General features: G+C 37.5%; 3 protein-coding genes across 3 annotated transcripts; 2 read left to right on the plus strand and 1 right to left on the minus strand.

The window, feature by feature from the left end:
- Window positions 1-1,262: 1,262 nt before the first annotated feature.
- On the plus strand, window positions 1,263-4,631 carry LOC110783486 (uncharacterized). Its single transcript, XM_056829989.1, has 7 exons — window positions 1,263-1,518; window positions 2,135-2,234; window positions 2,341-2,466; window positions 3,473-3,610; window positions 3,715-3,792; window positions 3,925-4,431; window positions 4,527-4,631. Exons 2-7 carry the CDS (start codon window positions 2,139-2,141, stop codon window positions 4,629-4,631), a joined length of 1,050 nt encoding a protein of 349 aa, XP_056685967.1. The 5' UTR covers window positions 1,263-1,518; window positions 2,135-2,138.
- A 167-nt stretch (window positions 4,632-4,798) lies between these two features.
- Window positions 4,799-5,490, plus strand: LOC130461262 (uncharacterized). Its single transcript, XM_056829261.1, has 3 exons — window positions 4,799-4,954; window positions 5,054-5,143; window positions 5,251-5,490. Exons 1-3 carry the CDS (start codon window positions 4,817-4,819, stop codon window positions 5,428-5,430), a joined length of 408 nt encoding a protein of 135 aa, XP_056685239.1. The 5' UTR covers window positions 4,799-4,816; the 3' UTR covers window positions 5,431-5,490.
- A 1,412-nt stretch (window positions 5,491-6,902) lies between these two features.
- On the minus strand, window positions 6,903-7,572 carry LOC110781407 (uncharacterized). The gene is made up of 4 exons (XM_056829990.1): window positions 7,437-7,572; window positions 7,245-7,351; window positions 7,089-7,161; window positions 6,903-7,004 (listed from the first exon to the last, which is right to left on the minus strand). Exons 1-4 carry the CDS (start codon window positions 7,491-7,493, stop codon window positions 6,903-6,905), a joined length of 339 nt encoding a protein of 112 aa, XP_056685968.1. The 5' UTR covers window positions 7,494-7,572.
- Between the last annotated feature and the right edge of the window lie 8,233 nt (window positions 7,573-15,805).

Below are 15,805 nucleotides of genomic sequence, written 5' to 3' on the forward strand. Positions count from 1 at the left end.
AATTTTTTAAAATCATTTTTATTTTTATTAATGCAATTTAACGTCCGTTAGTAACGGTAGGCAAAAAGCAGCTTTTTCCATCCACTTCGAGGGACTAAACTGCTCCTTTTACAACTAGAGGGACCAACTGCGTTTTTTTTTTAAAGTTCAAGGACCTTCAGAATACTTAGCTCCTTTTGCTAAGAAGGGCACCATTCTTATGTCCATATAAGTGAAGTTCAATCTTAGCACTTTGAAACTTCAATAAGAGTTTAACACACACCCTAAAAGCATATACTAATTACATAAAATTAGTATCCATACGTTCTTAAATATTAGCCCCCTTTTAACTTTTTCATCCGTTTCAACTCAATATTTAAACGTAAATATCTCCAAATACGTAAGTTAAAAAAAATATAAAGTTTTGATATTGTTAAACTATATATTGAGACGAACAAAATAAGATCACACGTGAATATATTTTGAAGTACGTATTAGAAGGAAATTAGAAGATTCTCTTCAATTGTGAATAGTGTCAAGATTCCAAAATGGACTAATATTCGAGAACGGTGGGTGTATGTCATTCAGTTACAACTTGTTTTTACCGTATCGAACATTTATATAGTGGTAAAGCTACGTAAATGTTGGGTTACCATTGTTGTTGGTTCAGACAATTGATTTAAAACCAATTTCCTTAGACATTTTAGACACTATGTCTCTTGATAGTCCTTAAGTAAAAGAATTCGCCAAATTATTACAAGACTTTATATACGTAACAATTATTATACCTTCAGATACTAACTGTCATACATATGTATGTCTAAGGCTAATATGCTCTAAGACTTTCCATTATAGATTTTATTATAAGCTCTAGATAAAGTAGCTTCACTATCACAGTTCAAACAAATGGTTGACATCGGTTGTGACCACGACTTTATGTCTAATAGCATGTTCCTCAACCATTCAGTTTCTAGGTTCATCATTAGAAGAATCAGGTATAGCTCTACTTTCACTAGAACTACGCCTGATAACCCTGTCACTGTCTCCTCCACCGCCACCGCCACCATATCCTCGTCCTTCTCCACAATCTCCTCCATCTTTTCCATCTCCACCTCTGTCTCTTGCTCAAGTACGTACCATCTCTGAGGAAGTCTTGCTCCATAATGGCTTGTGTCCAATCTGGACACAAGTGGGGGCTTATTGGTATTTTCACCGAAATAAAGGGAGAGGCCCACATGTGTAAAACGGAATCCGTTTGCTTTGCTGGCCAAAATTTCAGATTTCAAAATTTTTGAATTTGAAGGAGCTCAGGTATTTAATACTCACAGTGTACTCTCTCTCTCCTCCTTGTTATTCTCTCTCCTCCTTCAAAGCAGTCGAGGTTCCATTTGTGCTCCTCCTTCTATCCAATTTCGCGGCGAAAGTGTTCTGGGCAAAAAATTCACACCTCCATTTTCAAGACGAGCTAGGATTGTTCGTTAATTTGGTGAATTCGTGATAAGAAATTGCGCTGGAGGAAGAATTATTTGTCATCAAGAGGTAAAACCCTAAAACCCAAATCGAAAATTTAAAAAGTTAATGTATTTAGGCTTATTGGAGGGTTTAGGGTTGTAATCCTAATTGTTAAAGTCGTCTAATTTTAAGAATTTCTGGCTTTCAGTTAGTTAGGGTTTCTGGTTTAATTGCTGCATGTTTTAGTTCGTTTATTAATAATCGTTTTTTAATATTTGTTTAGGGTTTTGTAGGCTGTTGGTGGAATTAGGAGTATGAATAATGGTTGTTTTGTAACTGGGTTTTGATATTTGAACAAATTTGGTATATTTGATGTCGCCTAAATTTTGGAAATTTGTTAAAAATAGTGTTGATAATATGGAGAATAGTACTTAAAATATAGAATTAATTTTAAAAAGGATCATAATTTTATATTGATCCTAAAATGGTACTGAAAGTGTTTGACAGTTTGGTATCGCAAATGAGATTTGGATTGGTAGATTTGTACCAAAATGGGTCTAATTACTGGTCTAATTATGTGTGGATGTTTATATGTGTGCATTTTAAAAAGAAAGTAATTGCAGTGTGAAGTTTTTGAATGTTGTGAATTTCTTGTGTTTAGTTTACGTTGTTATTGTAGTCATTAAGTTTTATAATTTTGTAGGAAAATGGGTAAACGTAATGCTCCACTTCCAAAGGAGAAAAAAACGGAGGAAGACGTTGTTAAGGGAAAGGGCGTGTCTACAAGGGCAGGAGCACGAACGGTAATTAGTACAAGAATGCTATTGTATTAAATAGAAGAATCCAATTCTAATCCAATTCTATTTTTAATATTCAGACATAAGTAAACTTGTTGTGTTGTGTGTGTAGAGAACAACTGCATGTGGACTAAAGGCAGTGGAAGGTTCTTCCAGTGGAAAGAAGAGAAAAGTCTATGATGCGGAGACTAGTGGAGAGGAGGAGCCACGTACAGAGAGCAACGATGACGAGGACGTCGTTAGTATTCATAACTTAACCACTACTATTAGACCGAAGGTTTGTTGAATTGTTAACTACCTATTTCATGGATATCTATTTTGTGATTGAAAGTACATTAATCAGAACAAATGTTTATGATCAATTCTTACATGGTTTTGATTTAGTGGGCATTGTTGTATGCATCTTAGTTGAGTGTAGGTGCTTAGGTGAAGAAATCGGAGACTGTTGTGTCCACCAGGCTGAGGAAAGGCATGCATGAGAATGATAGGATTGAGGTGTTTTCAAAGTTGGTGTCACTGTTGGATGACAGTCGAAGGGATTTAGTTAGAAAAATGGGGTTTGGAGCCCTCCTCACCGTGAAACTGCGCAACCTGTCCCCGGAATTTGCCTACTGGTTAGTGACCAGGGTAGATGGTGCTAATGGGGTGTTTTATAGTGGGGGCGATATGGAATTCAGCCTGTATCCCATCCAATTTAACTGTGTTTTGGGGCTGCCTATGGGTACTCAGCCTGTACCATCTCTTAATGGAAACCTAGACACACGCCATAGGAATATAGCAGACCATATTGTTCAGATGTATGGGGATAGTGGTGGGGTTTCTGTTCAGAAAGCTTGGGAATTTGCAGTTGGGATGAGGGATGGACAGGGTAAGGCGGTGGCTACTATTGTCCCAATTGTAACAAGAGAGGAGGAATTTGAATTTAGAATAGCCTTTATGATTGTTATACTGGAGCTGGTGTTGTGCCCAAGCACAGACGGGTTTACCTTGGCGGGAAGGTTGTTACCTGCCGCATCGGTAGCACCGGAGTCAAATTCATATGATTGGTGCACGTTCTGTTTAGAGTGGCTAAAGATATGGTGCAAAATGTTTGCACATCAGTTTGATCAGCATGGAGTTGTTTCTGGATTGGGGGGGCTGCAGCCTATTTTTGACGGTTGGTATAACTGAAAATATTTTTATTTATTGTGTATAATTTTGCAAAGCTCTTATTTGATTCTGAAGCAAGTTGGTTAATGTTGTAGGTGTTCTACCTGGACCACCTGAATGTTGTTCCTAGGCAATGGTGTGTTATGCCGAGGGTGGCTGTGTGGTCCCAATCTGATGTGGATGCCCTGATAGAGGCAGACAAGAAAGCTGGAGGTGACTATGGAAGAACTCAGGTGAGATGGAATACCAAAAATTTCTGTTGTGTTAGTAGTGATTCAGCAGTATAATGATTCATTCATATATGGACTGATGTTTTATGTTGATGTTCCACAACCAGTCTGTTGATGTTGCTTACGGCGAGAGACACCATCCTCGATTGCCAAGAGATATGCGGGGTTCCTACATTGCAAAAGAGGTTTAATCTATTGTTTCTAATCCAATTTGGTTTAATTAGATTATTAGTTGATTAGTTTATAAGTTTCTGGCTTCTGTCCCGCGCGCGCACTAGATATTCTGATTGTGTGCTTGGAATAAAATTTGTATATAGGTTCTGAATGTTTTAACAAGCCGATTTGAGAGAATCGAGGAGCAAATGCACAACCAAGGAGAGGTTTTAAGAAGTATGAAACTTGATTTGTCAAGAATAGTAGGGGTGAGGGAACAAGATAGTGGGTTGAAGGACACTCAAAGTGGAGGTACAAGTGGTGGTAGTGTGAGTGGTGTGGCTGTTTGCCCTGCTCTCGGAGGTACGCAGACAATGAGGCCGACCACAATTCCTACGGCCACTGCACAGCAGTTTGGAGTTCCGTCGCCGGTGGGTTTTGCACCGGCCTTTGGTTCAGCTCGGGGTTTTGGCACCCGAGGCTTTGGGTTCCCTCCTCCTTCCACTTCAGTCTCTCCAATTTTGGTGAGTGATCCTATAACCCCTGATCCTTCTTCTGCGGTTACCTCAGATGTTCTTGGATTTATGGCTCCCTCTTCCTCTGATTGTTCTGTCCCTACGAAATCTATGACCACGCTACAGACTGAAGTACAATCTCCTACTCAGAAGCCGGTACATTTTCTTACACTACTGTGAATGAACAATCCAAGATATACTTATCTTAGATAATTTTAATGTTGGGTTATATACATATCCAAATTGCACAGGTAATCACCACTGAAATTTTAAAGGGAGTTTCACCTCTTAGGAGCTCCCGGAAGAGTCGTACTGATATGGAGAAGGAATTGGTTGCTTTCATCAAGGAGTGCTAGGGAAATAGCAAGTAAATGTCAAACTTTTTAGTAAATTATGATTATTAATGTATTTGTATTTTGTTAATGTTTACAAGTTTTAACTTGGAATACGAAAGTTGATTATCCTTCAATTGATCAATATATGCAGGGATGAAGGACAAGAGTTGATTGAGTTCGATGGTTTATGTCTAAGCAAATATCAGATGTATCGAATGGTAGCAATGGATGAGTATGCGGGGATAGAATACGTCAAATTGGCTAGTAAGATGTATACTAGCAGGTGGAAGGCAGAATTGGGTGCCGGTAGAGGACGAAGTGTAATGCTTGAACCTGGTTTCGGGGTTAGTTTTCAGACGTATTTCTCATCTATGTTATCATGATCTGATAATTTTTTTGTAAACGTATCTTGAGGTAATTAGTACACCTTCTAATTGTGGCAGGTTAAGGTACAAACAAACGAACCCCCTCAGTCTCTTGTAGCCCCATTCGGTGCCCCCTTTGAAAACCTCGTCATTCGGGAAATGTTTGTGGTATGTGAGATAACATCACATTCTAAATTAAATACATTTGTGATAATTATATGTAAATTTTTAATTTACCATTTAACTTATCGTATCTATTTTGCAATTCATGCCAGGTTGTAGTACCCGTGTTGCATATGTACTTCACACTTCCACCGCACACACGTTGGTATTGTGTTGCATTATCCATGAAGGATAAGCGGATTTGGGTCCTTGATCCTACATCAGACGAGCCTTTGTCTGAGCACGGTCGTCTGATTAGCCACATGGTAATGATTGTATCTAAAAACATTTAATAATTATCGCATACATTTCATACATATGATTGACTTGTTATTCTTGTAGTTGAAGTACTTGGACACCCTGTTTTACTCTAAAGACGAGTCATGGGTAAAGGATGGACTGAGTGGATGGGGGGTTGACCTTGTTTCTGTCCCACCAAGCGATGAGTAAGTAACCCAACGCAATCGCTTCGCGTAAATATAAGTTGGTTTGTTTATATAAGGATTATATGGTTTGATCACTGTAATGCAGTGTGTCAAGTTGTGTTGTAATGCTAGCATGGATAAAGGACATAGTCCAACGCAACAAAATTTCTCCCACATTCCAACCGGTACGTTCATTTAGTTCCATGTGTTTAGTTGTGTGTGTTCTTGAAAACAATAGTCCTGTAGTAATGCTATCATATTTATTTGCTATCATCATCAGGGTGCAATAGAGGATGCAAGGGTATCACTTGCTGTTGATGACATCTTGTGCGAGTTGAATGTGAGGAGACCTGAGGTGTACGACCTTATTTCTGGGAGGCAAGTCCGTGTGTAGACCGTGTTTACGTGCTTGAACTTAAGTTTTTGGATGTATTTTGGATGTATTTTGGATGTATTTCGGCAACTCTGTTGCATTTGAATTCTGGTACTTAGTTTGGAAGTTAGTTTGGAAGTTTGTGTGGAAGTTAGTTTATGACTAAACATTTGATGTTGTATGTTTATATTTCTACTGTGAACTAAGGGGTCTTTTGTTTTAAAGGAATCCAGGTAGAAATAAGATATTTATGCGCCAATTAAGATCCCTGATTTGTAGTTATGTATGAAATCAATCAGATAAATGAACACAAGTAGTGAAATGCACACAGGTAGTGAAATGCAGGTCAACTTTGGTATACGACATTTGTCAACTTTGGTATATGTCATTTGTCAACTTTGGTATGAGTATGACATTTGCCAACTTGGCTTTGGTACAGTTCATGTAGTCCTAAATTCAAGTTTGGTACAATGCATTTAACCAGAACTTTGACTTTGGTACGTTTTCATGTCGTAACAGAACTTCGATTTGGTACATTAAATGTAGCCAGAACATCGAATTTGGTACATTAGATGTACCAAGAACTTCGACTTCAAGTCAACTTACATTTTCATTTGACCCAACCCATTATATTTGCTACACTTTTGGTGGTGATAATAAGATTTTAAAGTTGCCAAACTTCGTACACTTCTTATTTGGTACCACCACTTACATAATAGGCAAATAATAAAACACTTACAAAGAAAAGAGTTAAGTAAACGATAATAATCCAAAATCAACTAACAAGACCCTTAGATATAAATTATCCGCATAGCAGTAAACTATCCCAAATGAAGTGAATTATCCAAAAGCAGCAGTAAACATTACCACCAAAAAATCCGACACAAATCTTAAACATTAGATAATCCGGCTAATAAACAGTTTCCAAGAGTTACATAATATTACTACGAGAATCATCAGATGCCTTTCAAGTATAGGTGATTGCTGACAATGCTTCATCCTTTGCTTCATTAAATTCTGAGAGAAAGTCTTCCATTAGTAGCGCTTTTCGAGCCACAACAATATTTTCCTACAACGATGAATGAATGGTAATAAGGAGCAATAGTTTGTAGGCTACCATATATATATGAGGGCTAAATACAAAGCCACTTACCATTCCATATCTTGATACGATACGAGCGGCCGATGACTTTATCCATCCCAACATTAGTACGCCGCAGCTATGACTGCAAGAAAACTAGTTGTGATTAAACGGGGGAATAAAATTGAAATGACACAGAGAATGATTTAAATCCTCTGGTTCACATACTTGTCGGTGTTGTTCATAAGCTCGACTAGTTGTCTTCCCCAACTACCCATTGTGCCTAGTTCCCACTGGGGGTCATGGACATTTAACATCGTGTCGATGGCCGGGATCTGTGATGTAAAGCATTCACATCAACCCCAGAAATTGTAGTTTGTAAATGACAATCGGCGTAAAAACTTTGGAAGCAAAACATACCATATTTTTCAGAATAGACTTATGCTTCTCTTCGGGGTTGGGGTACATAGTATCCATGAACCATATGGTCTTCTCCTTCAACTCAAATGCAGCACACCACCAATGGTCATCGTCCAATACAGGAACAAAAATCTGATTCCATCATATTACCACAGGAATTATTAATTATTTGTTTATTCAGAGAACATGTGAAAGGAGAATGTTAAAACTAGGAAAAATACCACACAAATATGGGATGCAGTTATGTCACGAAGCGGTTGGCCGTGCTTCTTTGCCAGATGTTCAAAAGGATCCTTATTCGTAATTACCCTCATCTGTAATATAAAATGATGTTCAATAAATATATTCTGGTGTAAACCCTAAACACCTAAAACTTAAAAATGTGATTTTAATAATTAAAAATGTGATTTAAGAATTCAAACTTAAAAGTGTGATTTAAATAATAAAAAATGTGATCTAAGGCGTAATAATTCAATTCAAGGCGCAATTACCGCAAATGTTGGGTCAAGCATAATTCTCCGACTCTTGCCTTCGTAATCCATTGCCCACTTTTTCATATACATCTCCGAAGCCATCCTTACATAGTCAGCACTGACCCTCGCTCTTGTATGCAAGACCCCATAGCAGTCTCTTTGGGTTGCACTCTTGCCATCGCAGGTAATCATGACTTATCCTGGACTGCAAAACAGAACTGCTTTAGTTAAGGTATTAAATGGGATCATATTCTTATAAGTTGATTAACTTACTTAGCCTCGTCTCTCAAATCTTTCCATCTCTTAACGAACGCAGTGATGTCATTAACCGGACCTGTGACCCTTTGGTTTGTACCAGACACGAAATCTCCCGAAAATACTGCTGCAGATGGAATATGAGTTCGGTGTCCTAAACTCCTCCTCCTCCTTGGTCCTCCTCCAGCAGCGGCCTCTTCATTGTCACGCGCATCCTCATTCAACTCCTCATCATTGTCACGCGCATCCTCATTCAACTCCTTACTAGTCAATGGGTCGTCCTGATTCAACTCCTTATTGTTCACAGGATCATTCTCGTTATTGCCATGACACTCTTCATTACGTTGTGCTAATACGGATTGAAGAGATTCATTTGCAACTTTGCCAATGACATCAGTAACTGATACTTGATGGTGATTGTCAATGTGCAACAAATCGTCGACAGCGGCCATCTTCTTGTTGATCTCTTGTTGCTCTGTTTGGGTTCTTTGTGAGGTTGGATTGATTATCCTTGGACTTCCCACTTTCTCAAGAGACGTGAATGGTTGATTCAAACCAAGATCAAGATCTTGTATATTGTCAGCAAAATGATGAGCCAGAGAATGGATATGGAACTGGTCATGTATGGGAAAGCCAAAGGGTCTTGTGTTGTCCCGTGCCGTTTGCAACTTATCAATCTTCTCCTCCAGCCTCTCTAGGTAAGGTGTGATCAACTTCATAATCTGTACCATGTATGGAAGATGACCAAATTTTAGTGTGTATACTCGAACGATTTATACAATGTAAAAATATAAATGCGTAGATGAATTACATACATTATTTACTAGCCTTGTATCCTCGCAATCCTCATCTTCCTGCGAGATGGGTGTAATTTTGTCTCTGGCGAGTCGGGGATGTGGTTCCCCATATGCAATGTCCAGTGACTGCCACAATAAACATTAAACATTTCCATAAATAATAACCAATAACCAGAATAAGTTTGCTACACATGATTTTAATGTTGTGTTGTGATTCATTGTAAAAGGATCAACTTACTGATAGCTTTCCGTAGTCGTCAGTTTCCTTCTTGTCCAAATCCCTAGCCAGGAAGACATGCTCAGTTGTCCAAACTCCTATCCTTGGAAACTCGTTCCACGACAGAGGAGGCCTGTTCAAATGATCTAGGTAGAATATCTGTTCACCAAAAGTTTAATCAAAAATTATTTAAATAATACGAAAAGTAACATTCACTATGGGGAAAAAAGGTTTGGAAAAGTACCAAGAGGAACAGAGTACAACCACCACATCCCGCCACGAACCCAGCTTTGTCAAACTTCTCAGCAAACTCAGAAGACTTAGTCATAAGCCACTCATGGGCAAACGTACACCAATCATATTCAATTGACATGTCTGCCACAGTACACGCTTGCATCAAGGGCTTAGACATATATGATCCATCAGTCGAAGGACATATGACCAGACCCAAGAGCGCCATCAAGAAAGCAGTACGGAATTCGCTACGGCCCGATTCGGTTTCTAGCTGGGTGACGTTGCCATCTTCATCCTCTTCGACTAACGCATCGATGACTGAACGTAAAGAAACCATTTCCTTTCCCTCCCCATTCACCATTGTGAATTTCCGAGACACCTTCGCAACCTTAACAACCAACGCCGGACTATCAACCACGTCGAAGGGAACCGTCTTACCTCCCATTGGGAGATCAAATATGCATTTCCATTGTGTTGGAGACAACGGTAAGACTCTGCCATCACCTGCAACCAAGGTCTGGGCAACTCCATCCACCCTAGTCATTAACCAATAGCAGAACTGTCGCGAGAGTTGGGTCAACTTCAACATTAGCATCCCACCAAAACCCATTTGTTTAACAACTTCAATTCTAGAAGCATCAAACCTTTTGATCAACTTCGAAAATGCATCAACACGGCAAATGACCGCTGGTTGCTGTAAACATGAAAAGCGTATGGTCATATAAAAAACATTCCTGTACAACTAGAAATGAATAATGGGACACTGAATTTTAATGAATACAGTTTCATCATTTAGATAAAGTTCACTGACTAACCTTGTTGCGACATTTTTGTAGTTGCGTCGCAACACATAACTCTTCCCTCTTAACTTGTTCCCCGTTTGACAGACCTGACAGACCTTTGGTTCTTCTCACAACGTATTGCTGCTCCTGAATACCAATAACAAATATATTTAGAATTCATTTTTGCCAATCAACAGGGGAACCAATTACAATGACTCACTCCTGCTGCATTGCTTTACCTGTGGCCGTGGCTTTGGGGTAGGAAGTCGTCTCCTTTTTACACCTTGCTTGGGTAATATTTTCCGAGACACTTGTTGTTTGTATCCCCTCTTAATTGGATGTGTCTCTCGCTCTGGCACTTCATCGTACTCCTCATCAGAATTCTCAACTTCATCATTGTTAGTCTCCTCAGCTTCATAGTCCTCATCACCCTCATCTTGACTTTCGTCTTCGTACGAATCTTCATCTACGACCGCCCTACACTTTTTCGTTGGCGGTTTATGAATAGGAAGTACACTCAAGTCACTGGTGAAGTACTTACACAGTTCATCATCCCCAAAGTCCTCGAAGGATTTATGTTATTTGTATTTGGACTTTGAAGTTCCCTCATATTCAATGACATTATTCCCCATTTTTCTCTTCGTATGACTATGAACTAGTCCCTTCCTCATGACACTGTGAAAATAATAAATAGGGACACAAAATCAAATACTTATACTCATCTCAAATTACCAACAACAAACACACAAAAAAACCAAACATTACGCAAAATGGTTAACTACAATTACTTTATATGCATCTCAAATCACCAACAACGGACACAAAAAGTACCATACAGTAATCAATTTGACTACATCACTTCAGTTTTACCAAACCCAATTTAGAAACGAGAAATGTACAACTGGGCCTTTAGAAATAGTTGAGTACAACTACTCAATACTGATGTCAATTCCCCAACAAAGAACGCAAAAACTAACCATACATTACTCAATTTGTAAGAACCCTAATTTAGGAACCCTAATTTATAAACGACATCTTTTGAATTGGGTCTTCTCATAAACTTTACTACAATTACTATGTACTACTGTCAAATCACCATACAACCAACGACAAAAACTCATACAAAATTCAATATGGATTTGTTAATTCCATTTAGGGAACCCTAAATGGAAATTGGGAACAAGTAGTGATTCAAATTGAAATACTGAAATTGTAAAGAAAATTTCGACTTTGATACCTGGGTGGTGGATTTGGTGAACGCCGTCGACAAGGCAAGTCGGAGTGGGGAAGTCGAAGAACTGCGACACTTCAGGAGAGAGAAAATACACAAGTAGAAATGACAGGAGAGAGAAAGGATTTTCCTATAATAATTTTATTTTTAAATTAAAATATGGGTTTAATATTAAGTTATTTGTACTGTGGAATCGACAAGTGTCTTTGTTTTGAATAATAACTTTTTTGAAATTTAAGTGTTAGTCAAATATCCCGCCCATAAAAAAAAACACTATAAGGACAATTTTAAGCCCCAATGGTTGAATCATTTTTTAAGGACAAAGTACGAACTTGACATATTTGTAAAATTTAACGTACCAAATTCACTAGTATCTATCATATTTATAAAAGTATAAGTACCAAATGACGATAGTATCTAACAAAACTATACAAACGCTAGGTACCATTACAAAAAAGGACATAGAGAACAGTACATAGATGTTCACTAAGGGTACCTTATAAAAATAAGTTTCAAGTCCAATAAGTTCGTTCAGATAAATTCAGATAAGTTTCAATATGTTTCAATAAGTTCCAATAACTTCAGATAAATTCCAATTAGTTCCAATTAATTATTAATTATTAATAAATAAGTATTAATTATTAATTAGTAATTATTAATTACTTAATAATTACTGATTAATAAGTAATAATTAATAATTAATAATTAATAATTAATAACAATTATTCACTACATAATTATTAAATATTAATTATTAACTTATAATTATTAAGTAATTAATAGACATTAATTATTTAAATTTTATTTTTATTTTTATTATGTATTATTATTTATTATGTATTATTTATTATTTATTATTCATTATTTATTATTTATTATTTATTATGTATTAATAATTATTTATTACTACCTACATTCCTTAATGTTCTTTACGCTTACTATTTGCACGACTTATTTATTCAATATTCAACGACTTATTTATTATTTATTAATTATTAATTATTAAATATTATTAATTTATTATTACTTATTATTTACTATTTGAACCTTAATTAATGATTTATAGAAAAGTGCGAAAATGGTGTGGAAAAGTGGGAAACGTGTAAGTTCAGATAAGTTCAGATAAGTTCAGGTCAAATAAGTTGAACATAACGCACCCTAATGCTTCGAAACTACTAAGGGTTAAGGGTCAATGTGAAGGAAATAATGCCCAAGTATCCATTTAAGGTTAAGTAGTCTAATAAGTGTTGGTGAACCGTATGCCTAGCTAGAGGCCGGTTGTATTCCAGGAAACGGAAATATGGATCGTATCCTATCAAAGACGTAGATGTTGCCGGAATCGGAAACATGGTACGTATCAGAAAATATTTTCGAAAATTGAAATATTGCCGGAGTCCTCGGAAATATTTCCGGAAATTGAAATATTTTCAGAAATAGAAATATATTGTCAAAATCGGATACATTACAATTTTGTTCGAAAACGAAAATGAATTGGGAATTATTAAATATTCTCCCAATCGGAAATGAATTCCCGCATCACCAACCGAATTGCTTACAAAAGAAAATCGATATAGATCCGTTGTCATTTGTACATATCGGTTATAGGTAATTACTTTAGGGTTTGAGGGTTTAGGGTTAGGGTTAGGTATTTCATTTGTACATGTCGGTTCTACACATTAAACGTATTTTTTCAAAAACAGGTTCAAAAAAATGGAAGGGCATAGATTTAATACAACAAAATTAAGTATGGATTACTGGACACTAATTAGGGACTTTTAAAAATTAAGTATGGATTAGGGACTTTTAAAAATTGGTACCCTAGTTATTCAAATACAGCTCACGCATGTTGAATTTGTTACATTTGTTGTACCAAATTAGGGTATCTTTGTTAAAGATTTTGGAATTTTTGTACCAAATGGGGTTATGTGTGCTGTATTTGGTACAGTATTTGTACCAAATTAGGTTTATTAGTACTTTTTAAGTCTTGAAGAATGACAGTAAGGATCGCAAAGTTGTGGTAATAACAACACATAAATATAGATTCTATCCCATTCAAACACACACACAGAAACACATACATATAGATCATTCAAATATCTGAAATGAACAACAACACATAAACAATTTCATTGTTAAACCTATTTTCCTCTTCATAGTTTTGACTTCGAAAATCACTTATCCCACCCAAGAGAATTTCGGCATAAAAGATCATCAACATTGTCAAGTCCAAGTCCATCATCATCACCAACATCACCAACAATGTCAAGTCCATCATCTCCTCCAACTATGCTGGTGAAATACCCAACTGACCCATCTTGAGATAACATCTCAATACCCCCAGCAGAAGTGTGTGTCAACTCAACATCATCAGCGTCCTGAATAAGAATAAGTCAAATCAAAGTTAATGGTTTGGACATATGAACTGCAACGTAACAAGTACTATAAATACATTTGTAATACCTGCGTGGGAGGTTCCTGTGAGCAACCAGCAACATCATTTGTTTTGCTTCTCCTTCTCCTTATGGGTGTTTTCTTTTTTGGCTCAACACAAGAACGGTGCCTACAACTTGGTGTCCTATGTGGTTTATTTCTTGCCACATGATCATTCACCATGACGTTATCAGGAGGTGTTGCACATTTGTTTCGTTTGTTCACAGACTTAGGGGTACTTTTGGTGGTCCTCTTGTTTTTGGTTTGACTGCACCCATTGGTAACAGATTTTGGAGTAGTTGCCCTCTTCTTGTTGGTTTGAGACAAACCAGGAGTACCAACATCATCCTGTGTCTCATCAGCATCCATATCTTCCACACCAATCAACTGTTGATCCAACCGCTTCTCCAACACCTTCAATGTATCCATCACGATTTTAATGCACTCGGGATTCGTTGACGCCTTCAAACTGATTGGCTCGTATGCTAGCATTAATTTATCATGCTTCATGACATCTTCGGTCTTACTTGGATCATGGTACACCACCTTCACGCGCGAGTGCTTCCTTGACACATCTTTCCTCCATCTACGAAGAATATAAACATCTGGGACATTTTGAATGTCATGCATGTCATACACTTTTATAATGTGCCTGCAAAGTATACCGTCACTTTCAAACAGCTTGCATTCGCACTCCGCCAATTTAGTCTCCAAATTTATCTGCACGATATAATTCCGCCTGTACTTTGTTGAAAATTCCTTGCGGGTTTCCTTACACAACACCCACACTCTGTCCTCCAGCTTATGATGTGCAACTTCAGCTGACACCATAGTAGTCTCAAGAGAAGTAAGGTACAGTACACGATTGCACTGCTCTTGAACCTCGAGGAATTTTGCATCTGTGTACACCTTTCTAAAGGCTCTCTCAACACTAAATTGGGTGGCCAACGGGCGAACTGCCCTTTGGTCAGCTGCATCAGCCTGTTGCTCATCGTTAGCTCTAGATTCCACTGCTTTAATATAAAATGGAGCAAACTCAAACAATCGAGTGTGCTTATCAACGAACCCATCAAAGAACCTGTTTATGCTTTCGGATCTTTGAGTGCTCTTCATTCCAGCCCAAAACATCCCGTTCATAAATGCAGGCACCCACATTTCCCTTCCATGGTATAATCCTGAAATAGTAGCAAAAGGAAATCAACATAAACAAGTCTTGAACATCTTAAGGTCTGTTTTTTCTGCAGGAAAATGTGTGTCTACATGAAAATGTACCATATGGTTTTTTAATTAATGTACCATATATGAAATAATGAAAAATATAATTATGGAATTACCTGCAAGCCAAATCTCACCCTCCAGTTTATACTTCTTGATTACATCAGTCCATTGCACTTCAAATTCATTCTTGGTAAGGCTGTTGTAAATCACATTATGAAGCTCAACTTTGAACAGATCATAGTCATTGTATTTTCCAAGTTTGTGACTGAACTTGGTAAGTATGTGCCACAAGCACCATCGATGTCAGACATCAGGCATTACTTCTCGTAGGGCCTTCCTCATGGCAGCGTCTTGGTCAGTAAGAAAACCAATGGGTTTTTTGTTAGACATACATGACAACCACTCGGTAAATAACCATTCAAAGGTCTCTGAATCTTCATGGGATAACAATGCACACCCAAGCAGAATGGTTTGACCATGGTGATTAACCCCAACAAAGTTAGAAAATGGCAAGTCATACTCGTTTGTTAAGTAGGTGGAGTTAAACACTACAACATCTCCAAACTCTTCGTAAGCAGCTCTACTCCTAGCATCTACCCACATCACATCCTTTAATATGTTATCCTCACCCACCCTATGCTTGTGAAAGAAATTTTCATTGTCAGTAGACATCGCTTTAAAGTACTTCCACATTGCATTCCAATCTCCCTCCTTCATCTTTTCTGCCTTATC

Source organism: Spinacia oleracea, chromosome 5 (genome assembly GCF_020520425.1).
Source record: "Spinacia oleracea cultivar Varoflay chromosome 5, BTI_SOV_V1, whole genome shotgun sequence".
Classification (NCBI taxonomy): domain Eukaryota; kingdom Viridiplantae; phylum Streptophyta; class Magnoliopsida; order Caryophyllales; family Amaranthaceae; genus Spinacia; species Spinacia oleracea.